The following is a 17,842-nucleotide window of genomic DNA, read 5'->3' as shown; positions in this document are numbered from 1 at the left end:
AATAATACTTCACAAAATTTAGAGATAGGCTTTCTGTAAAGGCTGCAGCCTTCTTCCAGAAATCTTGACAAGCTTTAGACGTGCAGAAATGTCAAATGTGTTCACCGCACAATTATGGGCTGGCCGTGCCGTACAAACTGAGGGATTCTGGCTCTGACAGGAAACATCAGCTCTTACGTAGGTGTACTGTATGAGTGTAAGTCCATCATGCTTGGAGCAGGTTGGATTTCCTGCTTGCACAGAGAAGAAATTGAACAGTGCATGTGCAACAAGTCTGGCACATCCAGAATGTGTTAGAGCTAGTAGGCGTATGCAGACAGAGTGCTCACTCTGTCGTGCAGATGATTCCCAAAAGGATTGGACTTGCTTGCAACTTTGGTCCTCAGCATAAACTTGCCTGGGAACTCCTTTTATGGGCTGCCAAGTTTCAGATTTTAACCTCAAAAAGTGAAAATAAATTTAGTATTTTGCTAGCCTAGTAATTTCTATTTCCATTCCACATTGTCCTAGTCTCAGTTTTCAGTACAACACTCTGTGCTGTCTTGTAGACGCAGTTCTCTGAAGCAGCTCCACATCCTGCACTGAAATGCTGACATCATTATTTTTTCTACTGCTTGTATTCCCTAGCAATCCCCACCAAGATCAAGGTCTCATTGTGTTCGTTGCTGTTAGGGAAGCTTGGGCCTGACCCTGAGCACTTACAGTTGAGGTGGAAAAGAGAAAATCTGGCAGGAAAAAAAAGTGCCCTGTGGGTGGGAATCTGACATGCAGGCAGTGCAGCTGCTTGTCCAGGTTCCTGAAAAGTCCCTGTCAGGCTAAGAATTCATTCCAGACCTCAGCCCCAAGCCTCCTTTCTTTTCAAAGCCAGTACTTTATTATATGACTGCTACTTCTGCAAGCTTCAAGTGGTGAAGAGGAACTTAGGATGGTAGGCATTCCTTCTTTAGCAATAGCCTTATCTGTGTCCAGTTGAATATGAGTTTGGCACCTCCTTTAAATTATTTTCTTCTTCTCTCTCTACCTCCCTTAGTTTTCGTTGTGCCACAGCAATGCAATGTCACTGAAACTTGACTGGAAAAAGACAGAAGTTCGTAATGGTTCAGGAGTATTGACTTAACTGGTTACACAGTTCTCTGAGGCAGTGTTTTGTCCTTCCTGACACAAGTCACATGCGTCATTGGACTGAGGCCTTATTTTAAATAAACTCATCATTTTGTTCATGCTTCAAAGAGTTTGGCTGTAATAAAGCATGTGCTCCAAAGGTCGAGAATCTGCCCATAAAAGGAAAAAGCAAATACTATGTCTGAAGGTTATTTTGATCAAGCTGACTCAAATCTGTATTTTTAGTGTGTTCTGTGTAAATTACTCAGAATTTATCATTTTAACAACAAGATGTTTACTACATTATTCAATACTAAAAGAGGTCTTGTCTCTTCCCTCAAAAAGATTTCTCTTCATCCCTTCTTCCATCTTTTTCCCACTTGTTTGGGGTTGTAGTTTGATTTTCTAATACTTGAAAATCATTGTAAAACAAACTGGATAAATATATTAGACGCTTGAGTTTTACACATAATAATTTGTTTGCCTATCAGATGCAAATAAAGTGTCTATCAATTGAAAGAAAACTATGTTTTCCTGTTTGTTTAGTATTATTTTAACTGGAATATTCCTACTAAGACCCTAAATCTCTCTTCCAGTAGAATTGAACACTCACTTGACATTAGAATAAAATTTACAAAATTAAGTACCTTGTTGAAAATGGTATGATTTTTAAAAGTAGCATGAGAGTTGGTTAATAAGGAGGCAGCCTATGTAAAAAATAATCCTCTGCACTTTTTTTGTGAGAGTAGTATGTTGTTTGGTTAAAACAGTCTTGGTTTTGTAGTCCTCATTGGAATTAATTGAGGAATTTTTTTAATAGTATTAAGGTTTGAGTACAGTTTTAGAGAAACAGAAGGAACTTCTGGCCCTTGCTTTCTGAATGTCTGAACTGAATACCAAAGTTACAGGGTATCTCAAATTTGGGAAAAATTAAATGATTTCAGTTTTTATATTGAAGACTGAATTTCCTTTACTTTTCAGAAACCTTCCAGCAATTGAAGAGGATTCCTCTCTTGTCTTATCAGCTCTGATGCTTGTTGCCTGTTCCCATAGTTAAAAAATCAATACATATGTTTTTGATATTTGGCAAACAGAGGTTTAATTTTGCAGCTGCAAGATCCCTGCACGAAGGGAATGCATCTTACAGAAATAAAAACATTTGGAGTCCACTTATATAGGAGAGACTACTTGGGAGTGAAACTTCATTCCCTTTCTGTCAGCATTTGTTTCGTTATATTTAATTACAAACAATTTGTATGTTACTGGAAATCAAAATGAAAACAATAGCTGCATGCATGGCAGTATGATAGAAAAGCCAAATTGATTTGAATCAAAAGTTGAAATTCAGACTGTTGCAAAAATCAAAGTATGATTTTTTTAAAATGCATAGTACATCTTGGAGCACACTCACACATGCACACATTGTTGCCAACACCATGTAGCTTTTGTTCCTGTGTATTCCACTTGCCAAGTCTGAAAGCATTATTATGGCTGTTTATAGTTCATATTGATCTCTGATAAATGCTGGTAATTGCTATTCTCACCATTAAGCTCTGTGCTAAACCACATGTTTTTGGGACTCCTGAGCTTGTGCATCATTATTTATTAAGGGTTAATCCAACATGGTATATCTGTTCATTGAGTATTCCTGACTTTGCAGCACGGGTAGGTCCTGTGGTTTAGACAAAATAAAGTGTTGGATGTGATCCCAGTTTTAATACTCCCAATTTATTATAACCATTGAACCCTGATCAGATCACGGATTGGATTGGATCCCAGTTTTTTAAATGTCCCAATTTATTGCTGGCTTGCAACCCTGATAAGAATACATATTTGATTAGGCTTCAGTTTTCAAAAATTCCAGTTAATTACTTTTAGATTCTTATTAGATCATAGCCGTGTAGTATGGTATGTTGAAGTTATGAAAAAATTACTGGATGCTGTTGCACAGGTCAAGGTCATAGTTTCATTTTGTGCTGACAGTATGAAGTTATCAGATTTCTGTTTATTACTGTGGCAGTGCTTGCACTGGACAGGAGGACAGATTAATCCCAACCCATTGATTCTGAATGATTCTCATTTTAGATCTGCTGCTGTTCTGCATACCAGAACATGTAATAAAAGCCTACCACGGAACACTGGGAGATTGATGTTTGGTTATAAGTAACTGAGGTAGATGGGTCTCACCTACCTTTCACAGGTTTCACTGTAGCATTTAGACCCAAATAGCAATTTTTAAACTGCTTTGTGTGGCTTTTCTACTGTTGGAGGGCATTTTTAAGACGATATTAGGTCTATATTTGATCCCAGATTGTCCCAGGTTAAGAATATTAGGAACTGATAGCAGAATGGCACATGGAATTGGCCTTTTTCTTTAACTATCACGGTACTATTCCAGGTGTTGCAGCTTGATGGAAAGAGCACTTTCTAGGTGTCATAGCTGTGCCCTCAAAATGTAAGCACACAAATTCTCATGCAAGCCATTTAGTGTCCTTGTTTTGCCCTTCATTAAGGCACTGGTTTGCTCTGGAGCCTGTTTTCACAAGCTGTGCCCCCTGCCCACCTAAAAAGTCAGAGAAGCTCAGGAGCAATGGCCTGGCTCTTGCTTGCTTAAATGGGCCAATGTGTGGTTCTTTTCTCTATATAACAGAGTTTTATTACTTGATGTTTTTTTTTGTTTCTGTGAACCAGAAATGCTGCTGTTAGAAACTTGTACTGGCCAGGCTATTGAAGTGGCCAGGGTACTGGCCAACCAGAGCAATAGAGTGCTTTCTAGGAGACAGACTATTCTGGCGTAGGGATTTCTTTGATGCAGTACTGAATGTAGGTCAGCTCTTGCCCAGTCCGAAATCAATAAGGGCATAAGAATTACTTGGAAGCTGCATTTCATTCCTTGCTCTTCCATTTGAGATTTATGACAGTCTATCATAAATCTTTGGCATGCACTTTGAAGTAGTGCCACAGCACAGAATTCCTGTTCTCAGACTCCCTTAGTTACTACAGGATAAAAATGAGAATGAGACTCGTGGGGATAGACAGGCAGGAAATCTGTTTGCATGTGTAAATCTCCATAGTGATCTTAAACCAAAATACCTGAAAGTCTTAAAGCACTGACTGCTCAGTCAAAGCTGAATTTTGCTTTCTAATCAAGGACTGTTAATTAGAAACAACCTGTGAATCCCAGACTAACAGATGGAGACTATTCCTGTTCTTGTACAGAAAGATCCTGTTCAATAGGTTCCAGGTTCAATGTTGTAAGTGTAGAATAAAGAAATGTGCCTGGAATCATATCATATCATATGAAGCTAGGCTTGCTCCTTCTACTACTACGATTTCATTCAAATGAGGGCATAATGTTTATGCAGTTGCAGGGATGGTTGTACAAACTCATGAGGTCTCACTAGCAAGTGGAGCTATGAGTATCTATGTAGGAAATGTTCCAAGAATACCCACTTATTAAAGGACACAGCCCTGGGGACTCAGTAGCTGCCAGTCTTCCTGGGTCTGTCCTGAGCTATGCTACTGCATATGGTTGTGAATGTTGAGTTTTCATGAGCTGTCAAATCAATGTTGTGCCTTCCCATGGTCATTACAGTGTCTCTGGTATTTTACTCAAGACAGTGTTAACAATCCTCAAGTGGTTTTGACTGATACCTACTACAGCAATTGCTGGAGCTGAGCTAGTCACTGGCAGTGAATAAGTTCATAGATGGATGTCTCTGTCTCCCCATAGTTTTTCTGCAGGTATACTATGGTTACTTTATACTTGTTCACTGTTTATCTGATGAACTTCTCTGAAATAGTTTGTTTGACGTCTCAGTTGGAGAGGTTGTAGAGGTGAATACATGGCTTTGACTGCAGTTGTTATTGTGTGCATTCCTGACATTAAATTCCCAATTACTAAAATATAAGCAAAGTTAAGTCTTACTTTCCAAGAGTATTCTGTTAATTTGATTCTCTTTTCATGACCATTTGTTCCAGAATGAGCTAATGTCCACAAAAAGGACTTAGATATGATATGCACAGCACCTTATTTATCTTTTTAATGGAAAAGTACAAATGGCAGCAGCCTTTAGTCAGCACTGAGAATTGGGTCTGCAATTTACCTATGGGCTGCAAAGTTACTGCAGACTCAAGGCCATTTTGCAGGAGGAGCTCTTAAAGGCATCAGAACATCTCACGTGAAAGATGTCAGAGTAATTTTGACAAACCTGGAATGTTTCCACTCTCTAATCCACATTGTCACAAAACAATGAACATCCTGTTGACAGGAGACTGAGCAACCTGATCTGTGCACTCAGCCTTGCTTTCAACAGGAGGTTGAGCCAGGATGACCTTCAGAGGGTTCCTTACAACCTAAATTTTACTGATATTGTCTCTTCAAAATAATAACTCTAGGGTAGTTGTGAGTAAAGAAAATTACGTAATGCAGTAAAATACAGGCTATAATATACTTGTCTTTTCTGATAGTTGGCTTTCTGTACTCTGCTGCATTTCACCCATTGTACAACTAATGTGGACAAAAGAGAGACCAGAAAAACTTTTTCTGATTTAACAGCAAAGGTAAAATCCTGTTCTTGTTGAAGTTCACAGGGTGGGGGAAAACACACTGACCTCATTAGAGCCAGGATTTTCTTTAGAGGGCAGGATCCTGTGTAAGTTGGTAATCACTCCTTGTCACCTCTGAAATAAATGGAAGAATATCCAAAGCTCACACTCCACACTTTGTGGTATGAAAGGGCTGTGTTTCATCTTCAGTTTGTCATAATCTTACATTTTAAGGTCAGTGTAGCTCTATCTCCTTCTTAAGCTTTTCTGTCCTCCCTTTCTTTACTTAAAGCCCTCCCAAGGCAGGTTCTCTGGTCAGTTCAGTATTTTACAGGTATGGGGTAGTTATCCAGAGCAGGCAATATTTAATGCCCTGGTGATTTTTTTATTGTTGGGACAGTTAATGCTGTTACCAGATCTGTCTTGTTACCCTGAGTTAAAGTCTCTCACTTGATTTTGTGGCTTGCCTTTTTTTATTTCTGAGACGTTTTTTATTTCTGTTCTTGTTTACAATTACAGATATTAATTATGGGGGAGATGTTCAAATCCAGCACAATAGAATGAGCTGGAATGAAGAAACACTTGCATAGTTTATGGGGAAGATGTTTCTGACGACTATGCCTCCAGTAGAATACCCTGAAAGATAATACTGAATTAGATATTGTTTGATACTTGATAAGTCCGTATCAGTTGTCTCCATTTACTGGCAAGAGGTGGATTTTTTTATTTTTTTTTTTTTTAGCTATGAGACTTCCCTGCCTCTAAAGTTTTGTTAGGTGATGATGCTTAAAAAAAGAAAAGTGAGCATGTCTGTCTAAAAAACGATTATAAAATAAAAAAAAATTAAAAGCACTGTACTGAAATTATCTCCTAAGATATTCAACTGAAATTTGCCCATTCCCATCAGTGATCATGGCTTATGAATATCTGAAGGCAAGATGTATTCAGTCCACTATTATGTAAATGAATGAAAAAAAGATTTTAGTTACCAAAATATATTTTGCTAGCAGCTAAAAAGGAATTAAAACATTAAACCCAATGGAAATCTGTGACCTCCTACAGAAATAAGCTGCTATCCTCTAGACAACCAGTTACTCCATATGTGTGTGAATTAGGTAAATGAGACACAAAAGCAGATAGTAAATCAGATGTAAATTGAGTAATCATTGCGGTATGTAGATCTCAGGGAGAGTCACATGAGTGGGGGAAAAAGCAATGAAGCAGCTTTTATTCTGCAGTCCTCAAGGAACAACCAATTCAGTGGAAGAGCATTTAGCATCTCAGTCATCTCAAAAGACTTAAAGGATCAGGTCCTCTCTCAAGTGTAGGTATACCTCAAACTGACTGTAGGCACTCTCGCTTACCTGCTTTTATTCTGCTACTCTTCTTGCAAACAGAACAGAAATTATCCTAAAAGACCTATGGCCCTGTTTCTGTTACATATTTTGTCTTTGCTTGTTATTCATACTTCTCCTCCAGGAATATCTTTCACTGACTTAGCCAGCATCTTGCTCATTCATGTACCTGTTAGTGCTTGCATGAAGTCTATTACTTTTAATCCATCATACAAGAAATGTTGCTGTATTCATCTGAAGTATAAACAAGGTCCCTTTGTGAAATACAATGTTTTGGTTAGCAACTGCATTTTCCGCCCTGTGTTTGACTACTTAGATAGACACCGTGGGGCTCAAAGCATGTCATTCTTTGTGCTCTGCTCAATACTAAGCACAATACTCTGCTCAATACTAAGTCAGTGCATGGTAAATTAAAAAAAAAAAAAAAAGAAGTTGCATCACTTTTACTCTTTCCCTGGCAAGTCAGAAGAAACACGATAATCTAGAGTTCCTGGGGAGTACAAGGGAAGAATTCAAACACCTCAGGAAAGATCTTGCTTCTTGTTGTGGGCCTATTTTGGTTGGCTATCCCTATACTAAACTGTTCTCATGTGAAGTGCAGCCTTGCAGCTCTCTGAGTAAGAGAGCCCACAGTCTCTCCTAAGCCACGCTTGCCACATGGAGGTTTTGCACTGTGGTCAGATCTCATAGCTGTTGGTGCCACTGAGTTGCTTCTCTGGTCTCCTGTGGGGCAGCAGGCACCCTGTTCCCTGCTTGGGGGTGGCATAGCCAGGAGGACATACATCTTCAAGTTTTGTCCTGATCCAAGGTGACAGCTTGTTAGCCTGTGACTCACTGTGCAAAGCTCCTTTTGAGCTAGGGCTGGTTAGGCCTCCAGAACTGCAGGTTGGACTGCTGCCAGTGTCTTGCTGTTTGTTTCCCATTGAAGGCCATCTTTGGGTTCCACAGCTTTTAATGACTCTGGTCTTCTTTGAGCTGGTAACATTAAGTACTGCGTTTTAATTTTTGAAGAGTGTTAGAAGCTTCAGCATTTTCTTGTTACCCACTAGTAACCCACCCACCCACCCAGATTCCAACTGCTGGGCTAAGGGATGAGAAGTATCTCTTACAGCTTTTCCTAGCCCTCTCATTCCATTCGCAAAAGCATTTCTGGATCTTCTCCAAAAGTCACTTCTGCTCAGCTCTTTTTGAGTTTTCTTGAGGTAATCCACATCCCTTCCTACAGCTGCTTCACTCTGCGTATGCTGCAGTCTTCTAATCCAGCTTTTCCCTGTCAGTGTCTCTGTCACTGATGTCAGACTAAAGCGTTTTACATTGTGTTTGTCACAGGCGGTGAATACATATGTGGTCATTGACAGTAGCTCGGCAGAAACACAATAACTTGTAAAGCCACAGTAACTCAATCGTGTGTGTCTGAGCTGCAGCTGGAAGGAGCAGTTTGGGCTGTTAACCCTTCCATGGCTGCTGCACTCTAGGTTTATGCATCTTTTCATGTGTTGGTACATGAGAAGTCACCATGTATTATTTGTGTAGGTATGTCAGATGAGAAGATTGTTTGAAGGATAAATGAGAGCGTTCCTTGATTTATAGCTCTGGGGGTGTGCTACTGAACAGTACGTTAGGTGTAGAGAAGTGTTTTCAAAATACCATGTCCCACTTCCAGAAGTACAGTAGGTACATAGATCCTGTCTTCATTTGACTTCTAGAAATGCAATATGTTTTGAAAATGTTGCCTATAGTTCTACTGAGGTTATATATTTTATCAAACTATATTTTTTTCTGGAATTATTTGTTGTAGAGAAAGGTTAAGATAGGATATATTTGGATGCTATTGAGAATAAGGTGGATCACAAGGAAAAAAAAAAGACTTTTTTTGATGCAACACTTCTGTTGCCTGTCCTCTCACTGCTTCTGTGCCAAGGCTCTGTTTTTACAGAAATACAGCTGAGGGAAGTTGGTGCAGTTGTGCAGTGAATTAACTGGAGAGCACAGTGTTCAGGTGGCGGAAGAGAGCAAGCAGGATTGATATGGGATACTCAAAAGGAAATATATCTAACTTCCCTTTATTCTGTTTGTTTTTTCTTTTCCCTTTCCCTCATCAGGAAGTTTGTAGAACTTTAGTGCCACGCTAAATTGTTCAGATGGTGAACTGTACCCCTCCTCATCTCTGGTTTCACTGCCAGCATCGTGGTGCTGAGCGACATTTTATCTTTAGTCACAAATTTGCACCAGTTGTTTAACCAGACCTATCCTGTGCTGCTTGTCTGGGGCTCTTTTATGATAACTGTTCAATGAACTGTTTGCAATTATAGCTGTGTTAATTTGGAAGATTTTTTAAAATTTTTTTTGTGATGGGGAGTAAAGATTCTGCTGCTTCAGGTAAGGATAGCTGCAGAGGGAGGTGCAGAAATGGTGAATGACTAGAGTGGGATATAGCAGAAGTACCCTGCTTAGTAGAGTTGGCATAACATTATAGGAGTGATGGAAGGAACAGCACTTTCATTTTTTTTCCTTTTTTTCTCAGTAAGGAATTCCTGGACACCTACTGGGGTGTGCTATGGAAAAGATTGATTTAAAACTATGTGAAAGCATGATGCTGAAATACAGTGAGGAAATCTAAAACTTCACAAAATGTGAAGAAATTTCAAAGGTGAAAAACATACAAGACATGGAAGGACAGGTAAATAGAAAGAAAGAAAAAACAGCCATCTGATAGTTTGTTTCCCTATGTTTGAACATTTGGTTTGAAATGAAAAAGAGGTCATCAAGCAAATTGTATACATTTGTGGGGAAGATTAAAAGAAAAACAAGAAATATTAATGCAATTGTAATAGATGTATTGAAAAGATAAAACATTGACCATGAAGAATTTCACATAACCTGATATTGACTGGTCTGTATAATTGTTCTTGAGAAGATTTGACTTATAATACTGGCAGCAATTGAATATTGCATTCAGAAGGAGAAGTTGAAGAAGCTAGGCCTATTCACAGGAACAAAAGAAAATTGTGGTGACCTAATTCCAGCTTTTATTGAGCAGAATATACCAGTATTGATAGCAGGACAAATTACTCTTACTGTCAGACATGAAAGCAAGATTTGTGTGATGCTGCTGTGCTGCACTACTCTTGCTTTCAAAGGGGTCTTAATATCTAGGGGACCAGTGATGCACAGGTCCAAAGAACATTAGGGTTTATAATGTTCTGAGAAACTGCTGTGACTTGTCTCAGGACTGTGTGCCATGCCTTCTGCACTGACATGTGATGAAAGCATTCCTTGAAATGCAGTATCCTCCCATTTTTCTGCCTGTGTAGCGTGTATATGCACCCATGTGTGCCATAAAACTTGTACCTCATACGATATATTCCTGCACTGAATTCTGTGTTTAGGCTTTTCTGGTCACTAATTGAGGGTGAAGAACTCCACAATTTCCTAGGGTTTTAAGAATATTTGATGCTTTTTCAGAGTTAATCTGGAAGACAGCAACAATGTCCAAGTGCTTCACACATTTTGGTAGAAGAGCAGCAAGATAATCAGGGGCAAGAGCTACTACCAAACTGACAGTTTGGGTTGTTCTGGGCTCTGGGTGCAGGAGCCAACAGTTCTTCTGTCATTTGTTCTAAACAATGATGGTGCCTTTGTTTTTACATTTCTGACATAATCCCATGTATGACATATAAAATATTAATCCTTCTGCAAGAGGTTTTCTCTTGAAGTACCTGTATGTATAAAAGATGGAAATCATCAATGTAGACATCACTATGTGCTTCACTGATGTCTAAGGCTTTTTTTGCAATGGAAATTCAACCCTGTTCTTGTAGTACAAGTGCTCTTGGACAGTGAACTACCTGAAAAAGTTGGTTTTCATGTGAATGGGCCAAGCAGTAACTTTGCCCCGGGTTCCTTTATATGGATAATGAATGTGGTGTTTCACTCATGGACACAGGGAGGCCTGCTCCCTCCACCACTTTCTGCTACATAATCTTTTACCTTTATTCACACTTCGCACACTTTCAGCTGCTCTCTAACTATTGCTTATTTGCTAGCAATGGTTTGAAGTTTAGGTGGAAATGCAAGCTGAGCATTACTTTTTAGTTTCTGTTTCTGTATATAGCTCCTCAACGTTGACTTTCTCCCCATGCCATTGTCTATTGCTTTTTGAATAAAAGCATGACCTTACCAAGGCCTATACCAATGTCACCTTTAGTTTTACAAACAGTAAGTTGGATGTCCCATTTTTCTGCAAATGCCATTAAACTCTTGCTGTCCTAAGAAGCCATCAGCCAGTTAAGCCAGTGCAATTGGCAGTAAAATGAGATAATATATTAATGGATCTTGTGTTCGCCTACAATATATGCCTTACTAGCTGAATTTATCACATATTGATACTAGGCTATACCCTCCGTAAGATCCTCCAATGGAATCTCCCTTGTAGACAGGGTCAGAATTGTGCAAAACCACTGTCAATTGTTTTGAAGTCTGTGACGTCTTCAAGACACTGCCCCAGCCTGGATGAAGTTTCACTTGAGGATAGTGCCTTCCCAACCTGAGCCACCATTACAGTGCAAAATAGGGAGTGTGTGTGGCATGAAAACCTAAAGCAAAAGAGAAGTGGAGTGAAGATTACAGGAGGAGGAGGTGATTGTGCAGGGAAGAGAAGCTCCAGAAAGAATAAAGAGGAAGTTCTTAGGAAGCCTCAGTGTTAAGTATATAGACAGATTGTAGCATATTTCTTCTTATTATCCTTTCATCTCTAAGACCACTGTAGTAAATTACACTAAGGCTTTGTGAGTATTTTTAATGTTGTCTTAATGAAACAAAATTAACTAACTGGCCTGGAATGATGTGTTAGGAAGATATTATTCTCTCACATGGTTCTTATAGTACAATATTTGCTAGAGTCATGGAATATCTCAGGTTGGAAGGGACCAATAAGGATCATTGAGTCCAACTTCCTGCTCCTCACAGGAAACAAAACAAAACCTAAAACAAAACCATATGACATGACTGAAGAACATCATCCAGACACTTCTTGAATTCTGACAGGCTTGGTGCTGTGACCGCTCCCCTGGGGAGGCTGTTCCAGTGACCAACCACTCTCTCAGTGAGAATCTTTTCCTGATGTCCAATCTTAACCACCCCTGATGCAGCTTCATGCCATTTCCTCATGTCCTATCACTGGTCTCCTGAGAGAAGAGATCAGCATGTCTCCTCTGTTGCCACCACCCACGAGGAAGTTGTAGACTGTGGTGAGGTCACTCCTCAGCCTTCTCTTCTCCAAGCTAAACAAACCAAGTGACCTCAGCTGCCTCTCCTAGCTCTTGTCCTCAAGGCCTTTCATCATCTTGGTTTCTCTCCTCTGGACACACTCTAATAGTTTGATGTCCTTTTTACCCTGAGGCGCCCAAAGCTGCACGCAGTACTCGAGGTGGGGCACACAGTATTTGAGTACTAGACAGGAGAAGGGTCATCTGCTTTAATGAAAGAAGGCAGACTGGATAGTGAGCACCCCCCTGACTGTCAAGGATTGTATTATATATGCAGGCTCATCCCACTGTAAAGTATGATTACATTTTCAGTGTTAAAAACTAGCATCACCTCGAGATATTGTCCTAGAACAATTAGTGGAGAAGTGTAACTGGAAAGCATGTGTAATACACATTGATGTACTCAAGTATATGTGTAGAACAGCATGTTGTTCTCATTAGAATTATTTGTGAACCTTTTTATCTACAAATTATTTGAAAAGTATTAGCATTTATTTTGATGATACGATTCTAATGAAACAAAATAAGCAGTATGAATCACATTCTGCACTTAATAGCTCCTGGCAGACAGAGGCTCCCAGTGTGCTCATCTGTTTCTTTAGGGAACCTTTCTCTCCATGCCTTTTAAAGACTTTCTCCAGAACATCTTCATTTTTCAGTATGCAGAGTCCTGAGGCCATTCAGTTTTAGTGGGGTAACCAAGTCTGCTAAATCCTTTTCACTTACACTCCTATGGTGCAAATTATACTGTTCTTTCTATGCTGCTGTTGTACTTCTAGATACAGTCAACAGCAAATGTTGACTTCTGTCAGGCATTGCATCTCTGTGTGTTTCTTCTGTTCTTTGTGTCTTCTTCCCTGCTCTGTTATTCTCTGTAAGTACTGTTTATTGCATATTGTGGTCAGCATTCTGCCAGATCCATCTCAGTGCACTTAATTACACTGTGTTGAAGAGTAGCTGAGTAGTTAACAGAAGAGCTCACAGAGCCTTGCTGTACATTTTTTTTTCTCCAGCATGAATGTTGGATCATTGAATATCATTTTGAGTTGAAATTTACCTGAATATGTTTTACTATTCCAAAGAGATTGCACAATGGCCCTGATTAGCAGCAGCATTTTGTAATACCACTTAAGGCTTTATCACAGTGGAATACTGCCAGTAACAGTCTTTAATTCACTTATATATACCAATTCATTTCTGTCAAGTTTCTATTAATTTCTTTGCTGTTTTACTTTATCCCTATCCCCTATATAATAAGGCATGATTTCCACATTTATGTAGCCAAAATAAAATTTAAAAAAAAATTAAAATCTTTAGCAAATTAATTGTGGTCTTTTGATTTGAGACAACTGTGCCATCTCTCCATTTGTGTTCACATTTAATCCACTTTTCACAAGTTAATGTATTTAAGAGAATCTAGGTGGGTCAAGTAACCAAGGGGCACTAACAATTTTACTGGCTAATTTAGATAAAAAGTTTCAGGATTGGGTTAGGTATATTCAACTGCAAAGTGAAAGGTAGGTGTAGAATTAAACCTGTCTGTGTTCATGCACGCACACTTGTGAAAAGCCACGCTACATTCAGCATTATTTTTTTCCATCAGAATGATGACCAACCTCGATTACAAAGGTGATTGCCAGAGATAAAGAACAAAATTGCTGTGTGCACCATTCTATCTGGCATCAGTCTCACAGTGTACTGAAAGCTCTAAACAGTTGGGTTCAGGGTTGGTGTTTCAAATTTGTGTAATGGTTGCTGTTGAAGCAGATCCAACTATATATTTGTTCTTTACTTTTCATTGTTAGGATTGGTGCAAAACATCAGGAGTTACGGCAAAAGCAACTGAGAGGCCTGAGTGATTATTCTACTGGTCCTGGAGGACCTGACATTGATGACGATGAGGTGGATCCAAATTATGCCAGAGTAAACCACTTCCGAGAGGCTTATCCATCAGCAAGCATCTACAGGCCATCATCACCAGGAGTAGCAGAAACCTTTGTATATCCACGTGATTCTCCTTCAGCACCAATGGAGAGGGAACATTTGGAAGGACTGTATGCAAAAATAAACAAGCAGCACTACCCACAGATTTCTGGTGACAGGTAATATTGCCACCTGGCATTACATAAAATGATAGCTTAGTGGGGGAGGGAGCCTGGGCCTTGGCAGAGGGCAGGGGAGTCAGACATGGGACTGTTCAGATGCCCCAAACCCCTGTATTTACTGACTAGAAAGCCATGGATTTTTTCTTAACCAAAACCATGATTTGCTGCAGCAGTAACCCCAGAGCATCTGAGCAAGGCAGCAGTCAAACAGAAATCATTAAAGAAAAGTCCATATTTCACAAACAGAATGAGTGAACTGACTCCAGTCCAATTCCTGCACTGCTGAGAGAGTGTTTTTCCTCTTTCAATTGGGAAAAGTTCTTACCCTGCAGCAAAAATAATCTCAATTTTCAAGATCCCTGTCGATCCTGCTGATCATCAAGTGTCTATTAGTAACAGGTGTTGTATGATAGTATTATATATTGCATATGTTTATGGCTTAGTTTTCCCCAGCTGTGTGATATTACACACTTTCAATTAGTTTGGGGAGAGGACTGGAAATCATGGCATTTTTATGCAGGCTGTGAAGTGTGGCTTCACAAGATTGATTGCCTTTCATGGCCTTTCCAATAACTAAGTGGGAAGGAAAGAACAATTTTTAATCCTTACTGTCAAGCTTCCAGCATTAAAGAAAGATGGTCAAGCTTTTTCCTGGGTTAAAAGGAAAACAGAAATTCCCTTGAGTTGATGATGTACCCACCATTATGATGATTTTAAAATTGGTTGCTTCTGGAATTTGGGGCTAAAAGAACATGAGACTTCATTACTATTATGGCATTAATATATCAATGTTGGCTTTTTCAAACCAACATATGAGTGTGTGGGCAAGATATACAAGTGTATGTGAAAAGAAGAGCTGACAGAGGACAGACATGGGGGACTTAAGGAACTGTGCATGCTTTGAGTTCATATTACAGTCTGTAGTGTCTCCCTATAGCCTCAATCTGTGCTATGTAATACCACACTCGTTAATTTTGGAGAAATATGTCAGCACAGATATAGGAGTGTTTCCAGTTTGCGGCGTCACAGTACTTTAAAAACGTCTACTGAGTCATTGTTATAAATAGTAATAAAACACTTCTGACATAAATCTAAGTTTGTAGTAGGGAATGGGCCAAGTACCTCTCTTTTTCACCTAAATCCAGTATGGTAGAGTTCTTTCCAAACATAATGACAGTGCTTTTTTCTTTCTTCCATGTTATTAACTCTTCCCCTACTGCATGAAGTAAGAGGTAGTGATCTTAGATTTTGCCAGCTAGCAGGTTTCTCTTCCTAGAAAAGTCTTGAGGCAATTGTCACTGCAGTCACACAGAAGTTGTAGTAAAGGGATCAGAAACTGAGTTTGTACTAACTCAATAAACCAAGATCTGAGAATTCCCGGCGGGTGGGAGTCTAAATTCAGGTTTGTGTATCTTTCAAATATAAATACATACAGTTGTAACTCTGCTGGAGTAAGACATTGTTATAAAAGTTGTTTCATAATTTCAGTTTAACAGAACTTTGTAGCTTTACATTTTAAAAATATCATCAGTTTTGAAGTGTAGCCTATAGATTGTCTTTGCATGCAACAAAAAGAAATGCTCAGTCCTTCATTCTGGCCTCTTTTACTTGATCGATTGTATTGTGGTTTTGATTACACTGAATGAACTCTTGACTTGCTATTGAGGTCCCAAACAAGTTTGGATTTGGTGTTGGGATCCTGGATTTCGGTGTGAATTTAGCTGTAATTGCATGATAACATGATAACTCAGTGAAAAACTAAAATGAAAACATCTTACAGGCAAGAAAAGTTACCTCATAGCTGAGCCCATGATCAGAATCACGCTGAGAGGCTGTTCCATCTGTGTTGATTCTGTACTGAAAGACCAACAGTCCCCAACAACTTTGCTTTGTTGAATTTCTCAGGCTTGTAGAGGCTGTTTAACCAGATCAGGAAAAAAAATAGGAAATGTGGAATTCTTATTAGGCTGCCTTTGTTCTTTTTTTAAATCTTTATTTTCTTTGTCTGAGACAAAATGGTGTTGTTATTCACCAGCAGAAATGTGCCAAACATGAATAATTCTATGTGAATTTATGCAGTGGGTCGTGAGGTCTCAGCCAACAGTTGTTGAATAAAGTGGCAACTTCAGGCAAGGAAATCTTTCTGTGCTAGAGAGAGATTATTGAAAGGAGAACGAGATGTGGAAAGAAAAATCCCTGGATAACATGTTAATTAAAAAAAAACAACCTGCTTTCAAGGGTCAGTTATGAAAACTACCTTGTCTGCCTCAAAATGATGGGAAAGGGCTATAATGGATGCTTATAAGCCAAACCATAGTTATTTTGTGTTTATAGGGCTGAACATTTATCAACATATTTGTCATGTAAACGCTTATGCTTTGGTCTTGCTAACGCATGCATGCCTTCTCTCAAAGTTTTGCTATTAATTTTACTTTAGATGGATGGCTTTTTCTTCCACCCATGACTCTCAAGTTGTAATATAGTGCGTGGAGACTTGATCAGTGACTAAAGTAAATGGGGTTGGGGTAGAAGGGGGATTTGAACACAGAATCAATTACTTCATTTTGGTCTGAGAATTCCAGTTATGTGCCATTATGATAGAGAATTAAAACTCATCATTTGAAACAAGAAGTTAATTTTTATTTTTTATTATTTTTGCAGACTAATGTATTAGCATAATTAATGCCTTTTAGAAGTCGGAGGCTATTCGTAAAGTATGAAGCTCAGTGGTCAGACAAGAACTGTTCACGGTTTGCATGCACTTACTTCCCCTTTTCTCATCACCAGAATCCATCAAGTGTTCCTGGTTCATTCTTCACAGTAAATTCACAGTTTAAACTGAGAATGTCCCTTCCTATGCAGAAAAGCAACAGGCTGCACATGTATGAAGTCTGTTGCTGTAATCATTATGAAGTATGTTTGCTGCCTCCAGCACTGCTCCTCAGGGCACACAGAGAGAGACCTGCTTCACGTTGCTGTTTATGTACTAACATCCCCTTTACTTCCACTTGCATCTGGCATCTCAGGGGCTTTTTGCTTTGGGTTTTTGGGGGGTTTCCTTTGTGTCTTATTTGCGACTGTTGTGTATCGTTCTTCTGCACTGCTTCACAATTGTTGATTTTCATTCCAACGATGACTATATTCAGTGAAATAGAAGTAATTTTTTGTGTATATTTTGCTGAAAGCTTTGGAATTCTTAACTAAGAGAGGTGCTATATAAATGTAAATTGTCCTTATTAATGAATATAAGGAAAGCATTAGCATGATCAGTGTATTCTGTGAATGTTAAGTTGGAGTGGAAAAAAAATTAGCTGGCAAAATCACACATTTCTTTGTAAATCAAGCATTTTTCTGTTTATTTCTAATTAGCCACAATTTTCTGTAATGCAAATGGCATCCCTAAGGATGGTGCAGCCTGCACAGCCACCTTGTGCAGCTGGGGAACTCGCAGGGTCTTTGCCTGAGA

General features: G+C 39.1%; 1 protein-coding gene across 1 annotated transcript in view; it reads left to right on the top strand.

The window, feature by feature from the left end:
- PARD3B (par-3 family cell polarity regulator beta) overlaps positions 1 to 17,842 on the top strand; it is a 371,997-nt gene that overhangs the window by 278,398 nt on the left and 75,757 nt on the right. Inside the window, exon 20 of the mRNA XM_027677893.1 lies at positions 14,077 to 14,373. Coding sequence (XP_027533694.1) covers positions 14,077 to 14,373 — 297 coding nt within the window. The remainder of the gene's footprint in view (positions 1 to 14,076; positions 14,374 to 17,842) is intronic.

Source organism: Neopelma chrysocephalum, unplaced genomic scaffold, assembly GCF_003984885.1.
Source record: "Neopelma chrysocephalum unplaced genomic scaffold, ASM398488v2 Primary Assembly neopelma1_44, whole genome shotgun sequence".
In the NCBI taxonomy this organism is placed as follows: Eukaryota; Metazoa; Chordata; class Aves; order Passeriformes; family Pipridae; genus Neopelma; species Neopelma chrysocephalum.
Note: the sequence above shows the minus strand (reverse complement) of the source record. Positions and strands in the feature narration are given on the sequence as shown.